The 13,729-nt window shown below is 36.8% G+C and overlaps 2 protein-coding genes across 4 annotated transcripts; one reads left to right on the top strand and one right to left on the bottom strand.

Moving 5' to 3' along the window:
* Positions 1–1,305: 1,305 nt before the first annotated feature.
* On the bottom strand, positions 1,306–6,004 carry DBP1 (DNA-binding protein phosphatase 1). 3 transcript variants are annotated; one of them, XM_086669485.1, is made up of 4 exons: positions 5,529–6,004; positions 2,993–3,190; positions 2,680–2,891; positions 1,306–2,155 (listed from the first exon to the last, which is right to left on the bottom strand). In XM_086669485.1, the coding sequence occupies exons 1-4, from the start codon at positions 5,673–5,675 to the stop codon at positions 1,591–1,593; spliced, it is 1,122 nt and encodes a 373-aa protein (XP_086525611.1). In that variant the 5' UTR covers positions 5,676–6,004; the 3' UTR covers positions 1,306–1,590. The 3 variants fall into 3 exon arrangements, with proteins under 3 accessions (XP_086525611.1, XP_086525610.1, XP_086525612.1); XM_086669484.1 differs by having other exon boundaries at positions 2,993–3,193; positions 5,529–5,980; XM_086669486.1 differs by having other exon boundaries at positions 2,993–3,199; positions 5,529–5,668.
* A 5,005-nt stretch (positions 6,005–11,009) lies between these two features.
* LOC147550656 (large ribosomal subunit protein uL24z) lies at positions 11,010–11,724 on the top strand. The gene has a single exon (XM_086665243.1). It carries the CDS (start codon positions 11,083–11,085, stop codon positions 11,521–11,523), a length of 441 nt encoding a protein of 146 aa, XP_086521369.1. The 5' UTR covers positions 11,010–11,082; the 3' UTR covers positions 11,524–11,724.
* Positions 11,725–13,729: the final 2,005 nt, after the last annotated feature.

A 13,729-nucleotide genomic window follows, 5' to 3' on the forward strand; every position in this document is an offset into this window, starting at 1 on the left:
TGAACCTTATTGTAAGAGTTGTCTAAATGAATTTGACATGTTATTAAAGTCGCAAGCCTAAGATGAGAATAATCGCTATCAACAAAAACAAACATGAGAATAATCGAACTAGAGAATTTAACCATTCTTTTCATTCAATGTAATTAGTAATTATTTCAGTTTTTTTCTAGTCCAGATCTTACCTACTTTGACTGAGAATATCAAGGAGGATTAATTAGCTATGTTTTCAAATCTCAATGAATTGAGATTAACAGTACAAGTAAAGACAACTAAAAACATTCTTGTCGTATCGTAGTTCTACTGGCTCATCTGCCTGTAGTTTACGAGTAGAGTAAACGGAGTATAAAATCTAGGGAAGTATAACGAATAAAACATAATTCCATTTCATATTTTGAGAGAAGTCCGTAAAAATCTTTTGTACTTATCCTGCCAGAAATGCTTGAAGACGCATTTTTTTAATTGGTAGTTGGACTTACCCCTTCCAATTAAGGGTGAAAAGATGCATGTAAAACTTGGAAGATGGTGAGTAGATGAAAGAAGGATGGGACGTTGGTGAGAAGATAGAAAAGAAGAGGATAGGTTCAATTTGTTATTACAAAAAGTGCTATGGTCCTCATTGAAAATGTATACATACTAGGGTATAACCCGTGCCCTAGGGCACGGACACTGGTATCAATCGTATGTTAAGAAACTTATTATTATATTTTATGGAGAGAGAGAGAGAAGTTTTTATTAGTTATTATTTTTTTTTTGTACTATTTCTTTGTTTCGTTTCTCTTAGATTAGTTATTATTTTATTGAAAGATAGAGATTTTAATTTCTTTTTTTTACCCTTGAAATTTATTTTGTTTCTTTTTTTCTTAAATTTGTTATTTTATTTCAAAGAAGGAAACGATTATTGTTTTTTAAATAGGTAACTTTATGTCTACGAAGGACTATATTTTAAATTTTGAGAAGGATTTCTTGACAATATACATAATTAAATAAAGATGTTTGTGGCATTAACTTTATCTTTACAAAGGACTATATTTTAAATTTTGAGAAGGACTTCTAGACAATATCCTTTATTAAAAAACAATGTTTGTTCCAGTCATCGTTTTCCCTTCTGTTTTATTATATAGATTTGTGGAGGTTAGAAGGGTAAGTTCAGTTACCAATCATAAGAGGGACATTTCTGATTATGCACCTCTAGCAGGGGCGTGAGTTCAAATAAACCTATTCTGACATGCAAAAGAAAATTGGAACTAGAATTTCTGGTGAGGTATGAAAAATGGGAAGCCTCTATGTCCTGTTTGAGTCAAGGAGTGTCACAAATAAAATTGATTGATTTGAGTGAAATACAGAAGTTAGTAGTTCTTGACACAAATCTATATTAGAAAAAAAAACATCAACAGGGTTAATGAAAGTTAGAATCAAACTCAAAAGGAATCATGAAAACTCTGATGCCTCAGCTTCTGCTAACGCCTTCGCCGGATATGTTACAGTTGGAAAATCACCTAACCTCTCTGTCAGATTCTCAAGAACAAAAAACCCTACCAAATAAAGGAAAAAAAACTATGGTTTTACCATTTATGATGGGCCTGCCATTGTTTACTTACCTAAACAATCCAAGAATCCCTGCAACTCTTTTAGACCTTCAGCCGATATACTCCGTTGAACTCGTGACCTTGGAGCTACCAGACTCGGCGGTGGTTTTGAAGTAAAGCAAACCACTACCACTGCTAGATTATCTCCACTTTTTCTCTTTAGTGCTTCGTCGACTAGTTCCTTGCAACACATGACTGGGTCGTTATGTTCTTGGAGTTTTCTTCGAGCAAAGTCAACTGCATTTTGGCTTCGGAAAACATCCCAAATCCCATCACATCCCAAGATCAAGAACTCGTCTTCCTCTGTGAGCCTTGTTCTCATCAACTCAGGCTCGGCACTGAGGGGCCCACCGTCGTTATCTTTCATTCCTTCCATGTGCCAGTCGCCAAGAGCTCGGGCAACATTTAGTTGTCCGTTGAGGTAACCATCGTAAATATAACCTCCGGAAGCTTCTATTCGCATCCGTTCTCTTATGCAGATTGGTTTGTGATCTCGTGACATTTCGATTGCTTTACCCCGACGACATAGTACTGCCCGGCAGTCTCCAGCATTTGCTACGATCAAAGACCTAACATCACCAAATAAGAGAATATATTATCAAAATAACCTTGTAAAAGGGTTGTCACTAAGAAAAGTATCTTCTTGGTTCTTGCCTCGTAATTTTATCTTAAAAATAATAAACGAAACAATGCAGTTTTATTGCCGAAGAAGTTGACCATAAGGAGAGTACAGGCGAAAATCGGGTGATAACATGTGTCTCTCAACTGTGGAGCCAGTGAATCTTATTGTATTGAAAACAAACTTCAGTTAAACACTTGAACTTCACCATTAACGCTCACATCTAGAAAGGTCAACATGGACTTGAGTCTAATAAGTGAGAAGCTTGAAAGTATGAAGATTATGATCAGTTTCCAAGTTAATAACAGAATTCTGGCAACAGATTAGGGAGTAATAAGTATTAACCCGTATCATAAATGTAGGACCTGTCACATAAACTCATACCGAGCTTCACCTAAAATAGATTACCCTTTGATTAGCAAGAGCAGGAATCATTTTGCTAGAAATTTGTTTAGTATGAAAGGATTCACTCACCTCCCGATAACAAGAGCTGTAAGCGCAGTAGTACCAGAAGCAAGAGCAGTATCAATAGAGCAAGCTGCGGCAAAAGCAGTATCTGTTTGCAGAAATGCAGAAGCCATTGCCCTCTCAATCTCTTCTGGGAAGTCTACATCTTCTAGGATGAACTTAGGCAAATTGTTGGAAGCAAAGTCAGCAGCATGCTTTCCTCCGTGACCATCAAAAACCTGATCCAATAACTTCACATTAGCATACTAAATATGGAACATTGCCAAAAGGCCAGAAACTTGTCCACATTAATCCGAGAGTTAATGGATTCAAAGAATACCCCGTAAAAAGCATAGGGCCCGTCCTCGAAATTCTTGAACCCGTAATTGTGCATGATATCATCAACACAAACATAGACATCTTCCATCGTCGACCGGATTCCGATGTCAGTCCAGGCTCCAGAGCGAACAATAGGAATGAACTCTGCCTGCTCCCCAACAATTTGAGGTACCAAAGAAACATCTGCTGTCATTTTTACCTGCTAAAGCTATAATCAGTAATTAATATGAACACCACCAACAGGGAGAAGAAGATACCCAGGTAAGACGTCAAACACTCTAAATGAGGTTTACGAAAGAGAATATGGGTGTGGGGAATGAGAAACTGAATAATAGAAAAAAGACAAATAGATGCAAATCAGACAAAGCGAAGAGAATTGTGTTAATAAAATATAGCTGAAGGAACAACTAGTAAATATGAGAGCATATTTTGTGAAAAGAACTCGTGCAATTTTTTTATATTAAACATTATCCGATCCAAAAGCTTCAAGACGTTGCACTTATGTGGTGCATGGCATGTATCTGACATTTTCTTCATGGTAGCACATTGTCGTCATGATTGTACCCGAACTCACGAACTGTTCCAGAGCAATTAACGGCAAGCAGATTGAGAGAAAACCCATTTCATCCGTTAAGTGGTTGAATTCCGTATGAATTAAGTAGCAATAAGGTACAACGAAATCAAAATTACAAGTAGGATAAAACACTAGGCATTTAATAAGAGATAGAACTATTATTAATCATACATAAAACGAACAAGTACAACAGCCTAATAAGCCTAAAATCCAACAAAAAACTAGATTAAAAAAATCAATGTTGCAAAAATAGCCTCTAGATTCATGGTTCACTCATATAGATAGTCTCCAAATGTTCTTTTTTCCCAATATCAAGATCAATCTTTCTTCTTTGAATAAAGCCTTATTTCTTACTTTCTCAGTACCCCATATCAAAGCACGAGGAGTTCGTTTTTTGAAGATTTTTTACCTCCTTAGGGACAAATCTTTCGCCCAAAAGTATGATAAATTTTCCACCTCCACTGGAACCATTAAACCATTAGTCTATTCAACTTCGCAAAGAAATTTTATATCTTTCAAGCAGGCGAACAATGAAGTACCAAATATCTAGTTGACTCCTCAATCCTCAGTAGCTTTACAAGACTACATCTTTTAATTGAAGTACCTCCTCTTTAACGACGATTATCAATAGCTGGAGTTTATCTAGAGCACGCAATACTACCTACACAAAAAAGTTCACCTGAAGCGGAAATCCACCTTCCATACCCATTTAACCGGAATATCTACCATTCAATTCCATCAAGTCACTAGGCACAAGGTGTTATAATCCATCGTACAGAGATAGGGAAGATGATGATTTAGTAGTCTAACATTCTAACTGACTCCAAGTAAGGTTAAACTTCAATCTATAACATTCATATTTTATCTGCACTATTTTCAACTCTAACAGTCTAACTATAGAGTTTAAAAGTCCTGAAAAACCTCAACTAACGCCCACATGCATCCTCATTATCCAACTAACATATATCATCCTGTAAATAAAAAATCACCCTATTGGCAACCCACATTTCCCTAATCTAAGACAATTGAGCTTTGGCATACATACTAGTATACTACATTCTTACTTAAAACGTAATGATGCCAAATTCTGCGACTCAAACTGAAGCTCATAAAAAGTTGTGTCACCAACTTGGACCTTTGATAACGAAATATTACATGCTGACCGCCAGTAGACTTAATCGAATCCTTTTTATCATTTTTGGACTAGCAGATAATAGCCTAATAAAGTTGGCCAGCGAAAGCAGTCCGTCGAAATTATAAGGAATGTAAGCAACAGGAATTAGAAGAAGAGAGATTTCCCAACCCAAATTCTGCCTTCAATGTTTCTTCTGGCCTACGTGTGTTTAGTGGGTTGTAAAAGCTGCATTTGGCCTATAAGTAGACAAATTTTAGTAAGGATCTCTGACTAACTCATACGAGCTAAAAGGCCAAATAGTTCTCTAATTAGCGACATAATTTCACCAGTATAATTAGTCTTTTTAAGAAGCTTAATTAGTTCTTTATTGATAATAATTACGATCTGAAACTGAGAAACCACAAAAAGAAACTTATGAAACAATTTGTTCTTCACCTGAAGAACCTGAACTATTCCTTTACCAACTCTATTCGATCCACAAAGACGCCTCAAAAATGACCATACTTGGTTGCTTCCTTTAAGACAAATGAAGTTATCTGAAACTTATTACATTGATAACCTAAATCCTGGACCTAAAATTACTGTACAAAGAGCAGCTGATGATGTTTGCCCTAGATAACTTCAAACACACAACAATGCAGCTCGAGCAGACTCATAAACGACCTAAACCCGAATCAATTGTACAGAACGGAATGGGCACATGTCGGTGATAAAAACCCCTTTAACTAGCGACCCAAAAATGAAACCCTAGAATTAGAAGAAAAAAGAGGATAAATTTCTAGAGAGAGAGAGAGAGAGAGAGAGAGAGAGAGAGAGAGAGAAACTTACTAGAGATGGGTGACGAACAAGCGATTTCTTTCCAAGCTGAGAACCACTGAAACACTGACGGTAAGCTCCTGAGAGCGGATTTGGAGGAAGACCATCATTTGAGCTGTCGTTCTCAACACCACTACCACTACCCTTAAATCCTTCCATGGCTTCCTAACTCAACTTCCAACCTAACCCTAAATCTTAGAAAATACTAACTGATTAACTCAATTATCGAACACAAAACCCCTAAATTGAAGATCGAAATTGCAGAATTCAATGAGAAATTGGGAAGTGGGGTTTTGTTTGTTGTATAGGGTTTTGAGTTAGGAGGATCTGTCAACGGACAAAATTAGGGTTTTCCAGGGATATAGCAAATACGAGTCTCACTTGTGATTCCGTTCCTCCTTTTGGCTCGATTTCAGGCGCACATGAAGAGAGAGAGAGAGAGAGCGGGGCGTCTTGGTGAGTCCACGTGGAAAACTTCTTATGAGATTATCATTCAAATGAACGTGAGGAGTATTAAAGTCAAACTTTGTGAGACTGACTGTGTTTGACTTTTCATGTGGACTTTCAATAAAGTTACAACTGATCTTTTTCACCCACCTTTATGGTTAGTGAGACCACCCACTTGACACTCGTTACCTTTTGACTGACGACCTTCAAAAAAAAAACTCTCATTTCTCTCTCTCTAAATACTCGGGCGAAGGGGTTTCCCTTCGCCGAAGGCCTGTCCCGAGCAAGAGAGAGAGGTGAGGTGGAGAGAAAGAGAGGTGAGGTGGAGAGAGAGAGCTGAGGTGGATATAATTTTTTTTAATATTTTTATTTTGAAATTAGGAAGGATAGTTACGCCATTTAGATGAAAATAAGGGGTCAAATTTGAATTTATGAAAAATAGGGGGCCAAATATGAATTTATGAAATATATGGAGCCAAATTTGAATTTATGAAAAATAAGGAGCCAAAATGGAAGATGGTCACAAAGTAGGGGCCAAATAGGAAATCACTCTTTTTTTTTAAATGAGCAATTAGCACTGAGGAGCCACTACGAACACCCGACCAAAGTATTATAAGCGGGCGGATAAACTTTCTCATTTAGGTCAATCAACTTTGACAACATATTTTAGTCTAATTTTGTTTTCATACCTTCCTGTCTGAGAGCATACAATTGTTAGAGTGGTCAATCTTAATGAGTTGCCAGACTGTCTAATTCAAGAGCATAATTATGTTGATGGACTGACTAGTCTCAGGGCATGTTTATGCTCTCAAACAGGTTAAGAGCTTGCGTATGCTATCCGAATTTTTAGTTAGAGTCTATGTCTAGTATCTCAGACTAGGGGTGGGAATTTTGCCCATGAGCCCGAACCCGCCCACGGGCACCCGTGCCCAACGAGGACCATGGACGCCCGCGCCCGTCTCGGGCACAACCCGCCCAGCCCGCCAAGTTTTAGTGGGCGGGCATGGGTAAACCCTTCACCCGCCCATGCCCGCACCCACTTAACCTCACCCAATGATAACCAACCAAATTACATCAACTTTATGGGTTGATGAGGCATAGCCGTTCATGTTGCTAGGCTTAGTTGAGATGGTAAACAATATGTTTAAGGGCAATCACATAAACCCAATGCATTGTTTTGCAATGATCAAGAGAATTCCTAGTAAAACACTGAAGTAGTCTTTGGCTTTAAGGTAACAAAGAGTGAGATAATTTTATACTATATCTCATGAGAATTCTTCATTAGTTTTCAATGTGAGATTAAATTCCTAAAAAGAACAACACAAATAACGTCTAATTTTAATCCCACATTGTCTTTTAAGAATCAGGAAAGGCGTTTGGAGATTTCATAAAAGGAGAGGAAAAAGTGATTTTTTTCAAGTCATGAGATTACCCGCTACCCGCCCGCCCATACCCGAATTACCCGAGCTTCTTAATGGGCTTGGGCGGGTAATGGACAAGGCGAATTTCAAAATTGCCCGCCCGATTAACCCGCTTACCCTAATAGCCATTGAAGTTTTGTGCCCGACCCGCCCGACCCGATGCTTCAAGTGCCCATGGACGCCCATACCCGCCAAATTCCCACCCCTATCTCAGACTGGATCAATCCGAAACGATAAAAAAGAAAAATTATCGGACTCGTTCTAGTCCATTACTACTTGCAAATCGCTTCATAATCATTCGAAGACAACTTAAAATTGATGTTAAATATGGTTCTAAGGGATTAACTACTTCAAATACCATTCAGATAAGAGGTTTAAATATAAATTAATAATTAAAAAAGGGTTAATTCCGTTTTGGCCTCCAATTTGTGACCAACTCACCGTTTTGGCCTCCGTAAGTGTCCGGCAGTTCGTTTTGGCCCCAAATTTCCTGTTTGGCCCCCAAAATTTTCTAAGCCTCCCCGTTCCACCCTCATGGCAATTCTGTAATTTAAAAAAAATTATTTTGAAAAAATTTTATAGGAAGGGTAGTTATGACATTTTCATTATAAAATGGGGTCATATGAATTTGTGAAAAATAGGGGACCAAGAAGGAAGCTAGTCACGAAGTAAGGGGCCAAAAAGGAAATAATTTTTTTTTTTACACAACTTTAAGTCATTGTGAAAAGAATTAGGGTTAATTTGACATAGACCCCCATTTATTTAGTGATACTAGGCCTTCACCCCCAAAATCAAAAGTGTTATGGGGTTAACCCCCAATTGAGATTTTTCTGTTATTTTCTCGTTAAATGGTTGGCGTGTGAACCACACGCGTGATTCGTGACAAAATTACCCCAATCTAATCATCCATCTAATCTAACGGTGATCATTCCCTCTCGTGGTCAACGGTCCAAAAATGTCCCTTCAAAATAGTGGTTGAAATATCATCTCCAAAACACCCTTTAAGCTCTAACGGTAGGAACACTAAAGCTCTACAAAAAGCAAGAGCTTCAATGAATTAATGATGAGGTTTTGGGAGGGTTGAAACAAGAAAGTGAGTTCATTATTGTCAAAACGATGGGAGGAGGAGCTAAGTCTAGTATTTTCGGACAACAATGAACTTTCTCTAATTTCATTTATTACTTTTTGTTTCTTATTTGTATTCGGCTTACTCGATTTTGTGTTGTTATTTAGCGAGTCTTGAGTTGAATATAAAATACTTCAAATTTTCAAAAGACAAGGGGATGATCCCACGTCTACAAAATCATGTCAATGTCTACTGATATAAGATAGAATTCAAATAAGCTCAAATATGTAATTTTCTTACTAATAATCGAGAAAACAAAAAAGACAAAAAAAAGTTATTTGTTTCAAGCAATGCAGCTAATAATGAAACTATTATTACAATCTTTTATGTAATTCTCTTATAAAATTATGATATTATTGCCCTTTTTCTGTTATAAGTATGATATTATTACGTAGAGGCGTATGTGGATCAACTTGAAGACCATATAAAAGTATATATGTATATATAATCATTAATTTATATTGATGATAACTATGTTGTTTTCCTTCATCAAAAAAAAAACTATGTTGCTTATATTGAAAAAATTGTTGGGAGATTTTGACATTAACCCCACTTTTATATCAATAATAGGACCACACCCTCGTTTTTTTGAAACTTTTGATTTACACCCCCACGTGGACGGAAACCGTCAACTTGAAGTTAAATTTCAAGTGTGCGAATTGCACGGGTAGATCAGGACGAAAATACAGTTCTTTACATTTCAATTTCTAACTCAAGACCATCTTCTTCTTTTTTCACCATTAATCACCTTCTTTTTTCAAAAAAATTGAGTTATAGTCCCAAAGTTGTATTTGATACTAGTTATAATGTAGTTATTATTCAATAATTTCAAGAGAAAAATTTGTGAAGAGTAATTTTACATGTTGTTGAGTCAAATGCTACAAAACAACATACGTAATTATTCTTTTATGATATTTGGGTTGGTTCTTGTTTCTATAAAGACAAGAGGTGCCCCCGTGAAAGAAACATTCTGGCCTCGCCGCTGTCTCCTTCCACCACCATTATTTCTCTATCCTCCTTTCTCTACATTTCTCTTCCTCCGTCTCTCTCTTCCTCCCCCTTCTCCTTTCTATTCATTATGGCAAAGGGGAGGATCCTCTTGTCGAAAAACGACGGTTGTTTGAGGGGATCACTAGACTCTTCTCACAGTCATAGCGGATGCATTCTTCAAACCTACTTCCACGCCTTGTGACTGATGAATTGTTATCCTCATAGCTACCGAACAATATAACCTAAAAGGTTTAGGCTATTAAAGTAAAATTGTGTCTTTTTATATGAACTAGTTCAACAAAATAAAAAAACAAAAGTTATTGCATCTGATTTGGTATGAACACTTTTTTGTTTATAAATATATTATGAATTGAATTAGCTCGATTGTTACCGTCATTAAAAATATGTTGGCGTTTAAGGTCACATAGAGACCCTCGACCATCATACGAGCGTGAAAGCCACTTTCTACCATTACTTTATTTGTTCTCTTTTGGTAGTGGGACTGTGGGAGTATATCCACAACCAAGTGTCCAAGCCCCAAGCAATTCTTGCCAGTATAATCAGGGGCGGAACCAGGATTTCCAGCTAGCCTGGGCAAGCCTAAAGTACTATAAATCGAACATGCAAATATTATTTATGTGTACGGATTTCATAAATTATTATACATTTATGTACAAATCTTGATATTTTGTTATCTGAAACTAAGTAGATAATAGTTTGAAGAAGGAGAGAGAGAACGAGGCTCACCAACGGAGGACTAGTCCCTCTGTACAAAAAAAATTCGTCGTCTCCGAGAGAAAGACTAAAAGAAGAGACATTGACCTTAAATATAAGGCGAAATTGAGAGTGGTAAAAAGTACCAAATCTTTTGTTCTCCCTTATAACAACCTTTATCTTCCATAATATTAACAATTTAAGGTAAAGGGTATTAAGATAATACTTAATCTCTAACAAAAGAGAAGATAACAAAAAAGTTATCTTTAGGGGCTATTTTCGAAATTGGTAAAAGTATAGAAATCATTTTTGAGAATTGAGACAAAACAAAGTTAGGTGAAAGAAGAAAATGAGCAAAAAAAAAAGTGCAAAGTTGGGTTTCCAGGGATTCAAAACCATGACCTTCGTGGCATTAGCTAAGGAAGCAACCATTAAGCCAATCCGTCAGTTCTGTTCAATCTTTACATCAGAATGCATAAATTCCAACGAGGCCGTCCTTCATTTCGGTTCAATGTTTACATTAAATTGTAGAAATTCTAGACTGAGCCACTGCCCAGTCTGGACTACACATGGGTCCGCCCCTGAGTATAATTGTGTATTGAACTTTTGTTTTACAAGCACTACTCAGTTATGGTTGACCATTCGGTTACACTGACCCGATATACCGTTCCCATCTGACCCGCGTTTATGGTGTTGGAAATCCAATGGTTCAGGAACAAGAATATCACAAACCCTAGAATTTAAGGGAAGGATTCAAATCTTATCAACACTATAAAACGAAAACCCTAGTCGTCTTCTTTCTCCCCGTCTGGTGTCTAACCACATTTTTCAGAGAGAGAGAGAGGATTCGCAGAGAAGGTAAGCGAAGATGAAATTTAACCCAAGGGTCTCCAGTTCTAGGAGGAAGAGCAGGAAGGCTCACTTTACGGCGCCATCCAGCGTTCGTCGAGTTCTGATGAGTGCTCCTCTTTCTTCCGATCTCCGAACCAAATACAACGTCAGGTCAGTACCAGTTCGCAAAGACGACGAAGTTCAAGTGGTTCGAGGAACTTTCAAAGGAAGAGAAGGGAAAGTTGTTCAAGTTTACCGTCGGAAATGGGTTATCCACATTGAAAGAATCACTAGAGAGAAAGTTAATGGATCAACTGTTAATGTCGGAATCAATCCATCAAAGGTCGTCGTCACCAAACTCAGACTTGACAAAGATCGTAAAGATCTTCTTGAACGCAAAGCAAAAGGAAGGGCAGCTGCTGATAAAGATAAGGGCACTAAGTTCACTACTGAAGATATCATGCAAAACGTTGATTAGTCGATAAGTTTTTCTTCATCCTTTTTATCTTTAGAATGATAAAGTTCGAATTTTGAAACTTCTTTGGTTTATGTAATGTTAGGGTTTGATCTTACTTGGGTTATTTTGATTTTGGTACTCTCTTATGTTTATCGAATCGAAATGGTTTTGTTTGACTGATGATATATTCTTATTTTGATGAATGGGTAGTTCTCTTTTATCTGATTTGATGTTTAATTTTGAAAATGTATTCTGTTTTTATATCTGCATATATGAATGATTTTAGGAAGGAAACTTGATTGATGTTTATTAGATTAGGGTTAATATAGATAGGTTCTGATTCTTTGAATAAATTCATGTTAGAATTGTACTCTTATTAGCTCATAGTCGTGAAAATCTAGTCAAGTTGCTAATGATTTTTGGTGAATGAGAATTTAGACTTGTTGTTTAGAAAAATGATGGAAGATGCTACAAAAGTAGACCTATGGTGATCCTAGATAAGAATCGACCTTCATGGTATAAAACAATTTCATCTATATGGAGAGAGAGAGAGAGAGAGTGCGAGTTTACTGGAAATTGGAGATCGTTGATTTCGTATTGGTCTGGACTAGGCTTTAAGTTGTAGGCTCATTACTCTTTAGTTTATGGCGTTTGTAGAAGGAAATTTTATGAAACCACTATATGTGTTTTTTGGTTAATTGTTCACAATATTGTTTCTTGCATGAATTTCTTAATTGAAATCTTAGTGAAGTTAGGGGGTAAACCAGCTAAGAGGTTGAGCCGGCCACTTAATGCAGAACGAGATATTTGCTTACTGCCCCCCCGCCCCCCTCCTCACCCCGGAACCATATTTCAACATCCAAGAGGATTGAGATGGATTCGGTTAGGGGATACAGATAAAGATAATGAGTGGAAGATGATTTTGTAGCCATTTACAGTAAGTACCGTTTTTTGATTGTGAGAGGTAATCCTTTTTGCTAGTTAAAGATTAGAAGTTCCAAGGCTCAGGAGTTGGGGGTGGAATCTGATCCATGATTTACTTGGGCGAATTGGCCGTTTGTAATTACTTTTTTGGAGGGTACTTTCATTCGAAAATCCTGTGGGTTGGGTTGGCTGAATTTTCTTGTATTCCTACGGTAAATTTGATAATCAATATCTTTTATTCTGTTGTTAGTTTATACTCATTTTCATATAGTTATCTACGGTTGGGCTAAAAATCTAAATTGTATAGGTTCTGCTAGTTTTAATGATGTTGTTTTAAATTGGGAGGCGTGGATTGGTCAACATATCTGCTAACCTCCCCCCCATTGTATAGTTTTCTCCTTTATTGATTTATTCAAAGTTTCAAAAAAAAAAAATACTCATTTTCATATTTTATATGCAAAGCTACTACTAAGGTAAGAGTTCTACTATTATGGATCCATATCACGACTAAGTTTTGTTATCGAACTGATTTACTGATTAGATATTGTCTGTTACAAATATCACATGAACACACCATCAAGAATTATAGTATGATCTTAAATATGATTTGCGGCATTCTCTCAGCTGTTTTGTTTACTTCAGAGACCAGTGCTCTAAATTTCTTTCTGTGAATCTGTCTACAAGAAAAACTAGCGGCGTAGTTGATTACAAGATTGTTGTCCAGTTGAAGGACTAAGGTTCTCTCTCTCCCCCTATTTTTCGTTATGGCCCATGCTTTCTCGATCAATTATAAGACTACTCCGCATCCAATACTTTCTCGATCAATTATAAGACTTAAGACTTTGCATTCAAGATCTTACAAAAATTATAGGATATGAAAGGTTCTTCTATTGAGCTTGTGTTATATAGGGAAGGGAGTGTCTGACACTGAATTCACACTCTTTCGCACCAAAAAAAAAGAGTGAATTCTACAACACTGAAGGTGTCTGACCTTTGCATGGTCATTTGTCAAATATATCTAGGATATTGTTTTCGACTACTTTTAATTTCAAAACGAGATATAATTTCTGAAGAGATTCTAATCAACATCAATATAAATTGACGTAACCTTAAAGTCATGATGACTTGTATATATTATTATGATATATATGCGTATCGACACGGTTTTGAGCAATAAAAACCCACCTATGAATTTCACAAGTAGAGATGAGATTGTATATAGTGCCAGCGGACACTTGCCAGTGACGAAATTAATCATGGATATCATCGTCCACCGCCTTTTGGTGTAGTGACAAGATATCAC

The sequence above is a fragment of the Eschscholzia californica genome, unplaced genomic scaffold, assembly GCF_041429995.1.
Source record: "Eschscholzia californica isolate CP2 unplaced genomic scaffold, dmEscCali1.0.p SCAF_3, whole genome shotgun sequence".
Lineage (NCBI taxonomy): Eukaryota > Viridiplantae > Streptophyta > Magnoliopsida > Ranunculales > Papaveraceae > Eschscholzia > Eschscholzia californica.

Coding starts and splice junctions, on each gene's coding strand:
- DBP1 (XM_086669484.1), bottom strand. CDS start 5,675: ATGGAAGGATTTAAGGGTAGTGGTAGTGGTGTTGAGAACGACAGCTCA. Junction 2,892..2,992: donor GGCCCTATGCTTTTTACGGG/GTATTCTTTGAA, acceptor TTATTGGATCAG/GTTTTTGATGGTCACGGAGG. Junction 2,156..2,679: donor ACAGCTCTTGTTATCGGGAG/GTGAGTGAATCC, acceptor TGGTGATGTTAG/GTCTTTGATCGTAGCAAATG.
- LOC147550656 (XM_086665243.1), top strand. CDS start 11,083: ATGAAATTTAACCCAAGGGTCTCCAGTTCTAGGAGGAAGAGCAGGAAG.